The sequence below is a fragment of the Salvelinus fontinalis genome, unplaced genomic scaffold (genome assembly GCF_029448725.1).
Source record: "Salvelinus fontinalis isolate EN_2023a unplaced genomic scaffold, ASM2944872v1 scaffold_2109, whole genome shotgun sequence".
NCBI lineage: Eukaryota > Metazoa > Chordata > Actinopteri > Salmoniformes > Salmonidae > Salvelinus > Salvelinus fontinalis.
This window is the reverse complement of record NW_026602318.1, coordinates 7,501-12,105: the sequence shown is the minus strand read 5'-3', so window position 1 is coordinate 12,105 and position 4,605 is coordinate 7,501. Positions and strand designations below refer to the sequence as shown.

The following is a 4,605-nucleotide window of genomic DNA, read 5'->3' as shown; positions in this document are numbered from 1 at the left end:
GAGGTTGAAGGGGTGGGGGGTCAGCCTGTCAGTGCTCAGACCATACGCCGTACACTGCATCAAATTGGTCTTCATGGCCATCGTCCCAGAAGGAAGCCTCTTCTAAAGATGATGCACAAGAAAGCCCGCAAACAGTTTGCTGAAGACAAGCAGACTAAGGACATGGATTACTGGAACCATGTCCTGTGGTCTGATGCGACAAAGATAAACTTATTTGGTTCAGATGGTATCAAGCGTGTGTGGCGGCAACCAGGTGAGGAGTACAAAGATAAGTGTGTCTTGCCTACAGTCAAGCATGGTGGTGGGAGTGTCATGGTCTGGGGCTGCATGAGTGCTGCCGGCACTGGGGAACTACAGTTCATTGAGGGAACCATGAATGCCAACATGTACTGTGACATACTGAAGCAGAGCATGATCCCCTCCCTTCGGAGACTGGGCCGCAGGGCAGTATTCCAACATGATAACGACCCCAAACACACCTCCAAGACGACCACTGCCTTGATAAAGAAGCTGAGGGTAAAGGTGATGGACTGGCCAAGCATGTCTCCAGACCTAAACCCTATTGAGCATCTGTGGGGCATCCTCAAATGGAAGGTGGAGGAGTGCAAGGTCTCTAACATCCACCAGCTCCGTTTTGTCGTCATGGAGGAGTGGAAGAGGACTCCAGTGGCAACCTGTGAAGCTCTGGTGAACTCCATGCCCAAGAGTGTTAAGGCAGTGCTGGAAAATGATGGTGGCCACACAAAATATTGACACTTTGGACCCAATTTGGACATTTTCACTTAGGGGTGTACTCACTTTTGTTGCCAGCGGTTTAGACATTAATGGCTGTGTGTTGAGTTATTTTGAGGGGACAGCAAATTTACACTGCTATACAAGCTGTACACTCACTACTTTACATTGTAGCAAAGTGTCATTTCTTCAGTGTTGTCACATGAAAAGATATACTTAAATATTTACAAAAATGTGAGGGGTGTACTCACTTTTGTGATATACTGTACATGTAGTGTTTACGTTCCACACCACCGTAGACAGTCAGACATTATAACATAGTGAAGAACAATCTGGCCTTAATGGCCATGTACTGCTATAATCTCCACCCAGCACAGCCTGAAGAGGACTGGCAACCCCTCAGAGCCTGGTTCCTCTCTAGGTTTCCTCCTAGGTTCCTGCCTTTCTAGGGAGTTTTTCCTAGCCACCGTGCTTCTCCATCTGCATTGCTTGCTGTTTGGGGTTTTAGGCTGATGTAAAAATGGCTTTTATATATAAAATGTGATGGATGGATTGATTGTCATCGGCTGTTTGTTTATGTTACAACGAATTTAACAGCTGTGTGAATGTGGCTGGGTTCATGTCTGATCATTCTCTCAGAATGTGTTTAGTGAAACAATGTGTTTATGTAGTAAGTTGTTAGGTCTGTGTGGATTATTTCCATGTTACAGGGAGTCTAGATGTGGCAGACGATGAAAGCGTTCTTGGTAAACGGTAACAACATGGCCGTGTGTGTCAGAGGGAGTGCAGGTAGAGTGTTTGAATCGGTGCCCGTGTTGTGTTATAAACTGTAGAGTTTATAATTATCTCTGTGATCATGACTGTACTTCTCTGGATGACTAACAGCTCTGAATAGGAATTCTGGCTCTGTGTTCCCTAGATGTGTGTGTGTTCCCTAGATGTGTGTGTGTTCCCTAGACGTGTGTGTGTTCCCTAGACGTGTGTGTGTTCCCTAGATGTGTGTGTGTTCCCTAGATGTGTGTGTGTTCCCTAGATGTGTGTGTGTTCCCTAGATGTGTGTTTAGTGATACCTCGGGTCACACTATGTGTTGGTGTGTGTTCTCTAGATGCGGTGTGTGGGTTTTGTAGATGAGTCGTGTGTGAGGTCTGTGTTCTGTCTCTGTGTGTGTGTTGTCTCTGTGTGTGTTGTCTCTGTGTTCTATAACAGTGTGTTCTAGAGCAGTGTGTTCTGTCTCTGTGTGTGTTGTCTCTGTGTGTGTTGTCTCTGTGTCTTCTGTCTCTGTGTGTGTGTTGTCTCTGTGTTCTATAACAGTGTGTTCTAGAGCAGTGTGTTCTGTCCCTGTGTGTGTTGTCTCTGTGTTCTATAACAGTGTGTTCTAGAGCAGTGTGTTCTGTCTCTGTGTGTGTTGTAAAACAGTGTGTTCTATTCTGTGTGTGTTCCTCAGGTGCGTATTGCCCTGCAGATGGAAGATGGTACCAGACTCCAGGGTTCTTTCTCCAGTGGACAGACACTATGGGAGCTGCTCACACACTTTCCCCAGACCAGGTAGGTAGGTAGGTAGGATTGTCACTGATTGCCCAAGTGCAGTGTGTGTGTGTGTGTGTGTGTGTGTGTGTGTGTGTGTGTGTGTGTGTGTGTGTGTGTGTGTGTGTGTGTGTGTGTGTGTGTGGGGGCTCGCCTGCCTGCCAAGAACCAGAGGGTTATGTTATTTTTATGAGTGAGTGCTGAACACTGCGATCAAAGAGTCTCAGACAGGAGTGTGCCAAGTTACAACAACCCCTCCTCTCCCCTCCTGCTCTCCTCCTCCTCTCCTTTTTTCTGTGCCCTGTTTTCTTTCTCCTCACCCCCAGCCTCTCTACTCTCTCTCCAGCCTCTCTACTCTCTCTCCAGCCTCTCTACTCTCTCTCCAGCCTCTCTACTCTCTCTCCAGCCTCTCTACTCTCTCTCCAGCCTCTCTACTCTCTCTCCAGCCTCTCTACTCTCTCTCCAGCCTCTCTACTCTCTCTCCAGCCTCTCTACTCTCTCTCCAGCCTCTCTACTCTCTCTCCAGCCTCTCTACTCTCTCTCCAGCCTCTCTACTCTCTCTCCAGCCTCTCTACTCTCTCTCCAGCCTCTCTACTCTCTCTCCAGCCTCTCTACTCTCTCTCTAGCCCCTCTCTACTCTCTCTCTAGCCCCTCTCTACTCTCTCTCTAGCCCCTCTCTACTCTCTCTCCAGTCTCTCTACTCTCTAGCCTCTCTACTCTCTCTCCAGCCCCCCTGTCTACTCTCTCTCCAGCCTCCATTTCTACTCTCTCTCCAGCCCCCCTGTCTACTCTCTCTCCAGCCCCCCTGTCTACTCTCTCTCCAGCCCCCCTGTCAACTCTCTCTCCAGCCCCCCTGTCTACTCTCTCTCCAGCCTCCCTTTCTACTCTCTCTCCAGCCCCCCTGTCTACTCTCTCTCCAGCCCCCCTGTCTACTCTCTCTCCAGCCTCCCTTTCTACTCTCTCTCCAGCCTCTCTCTCTACCCTCTCTCTATTCTACATATTGTCTTGAGTTTAGGAGCTCAATCTTTGCCCTGCTCATGGCCCTTCACCCCCCTTCCTCCCTAATCCCGAATCCTTACCTAGCCCCTCCCCATCTTTCTTAGGGCCCTATGAAATCAGCGTTGCGGACGGAATCAAGGAATCCAGACATTAAAACAGATTTCCACAATATTCTAAATGTTATTGAATTTAGTAGGAAATCAACTAAATGTTTTTATTACAACATGAATTAATTAGACAAAGTTTATCATAAGACATGAACAAAATACATCAGTGATTCCTATTTTCCTGCAACTTTCTGAAACAGTACCAAAGTGTGTGTGTGTGTGTGTGTGGTGTGTGTGTGTGTGTGTGTGTGTGTGTGTGTGGAGGGGGGTGGGTGCGCGCGTGCTTCTACATTTTGTTCGGCCGTTAGCGATGATGCTAATGATAACCTTCTTCTGATAGAGAAGGAAAGGCTTTCCCAAAAACCTTCTAATTTAAATGTTAACTACAAAGTGGACTGACTACCTGGCAGAATGATGTCATTGGCATAGCGTCGTCCGGGTTAGGGAGGGTTTGGCCGGTAGGGATATCCTTGTCTCAGTATGTAAAAATGTAATAAAATGTATGCACTCTACTGTAAGTCGCTCTGGATAAGAGCGTCTGCTAAATGACTAAAAATGTAAATGTAAAATCAATCCGAGGCTGTTTGTTTAGCAAAACTCTGCAGTCACACGAGCACTACAGAAACATCCCTAACCAAACATTTTACATTTCAGTAATTATCCAGAGTGACTTAGTATATTCATCTTATGATAGCTAGGTGGGACAAACACATCACAGTTAAAGTAAGACTGCTGTCATAGCTGGGACGCTGGTTCCACCATCGGGGACAGCGGTCTCTTCCTGGTGCTCACTGGCATTACAGGGTAACTACACCCAGAAATCTACAGTTCTTCTATTTTTCCCAGACCTTAGAAGTGGTCTTCTGATGTGGTAAACATTGTTGTGGACTGAACATCCAATGTAGTTGTTTTTGAAACCGGAAACCTGGAAAAGCAACACGGAGAAAACAGAATTTAGGAAAAAAAAGTAAACGGAATTAGGCAAGAAATAACATTTTATAGTGCCCTACTCTCTTTGAGACCAGCTGTCTGCCCGTCACCCCTTTCGTCTTCTCTGTGATGACATCATCACTAAATCTTTGCCACGGAAGCTTCTAGAATAAATGTTAGCTCCGGTCCGCCCGGGAATCTGGGGGAACAACAATCTAGGGAGAAGTTCATGTGTTTGAGACGACCTGCAGTGATACATTTATGGTTCAGTGGTTTTTATGTAGACACACACATTTACCACACACACATCTG

At 46.8% G+C, this 4,605-nt stretch overlaps 1 protein-coding gene across 1 annotated transcript in view; it reads left to right on the top strand.

Annotated features, from left to right (window-relative positions):
• Window positions 1-1,463: 1,463 nt before the first annotated feature.
• Window positions 1,464-4,605, top strand: part of LOC129850530 (tether containing UBX domain for GLUT4-like) — a 10,613-nt gene continuing 7,471 nt past the window's right edge. Inside the window, exons 1-2 of the mRNA XM_055916896.1 lie at window positions 1,464-1,521; window positions 2,149-2,278. Of these exons, the coding sequence (XP_055772871.1) occupies window positions 1,464-1,521; window positions 2,149-2,278 (188 nt within the window). The remainder of the gene's footprint in view (window positions 1,522-2,148; window positions 2,279-4,605) is intronic.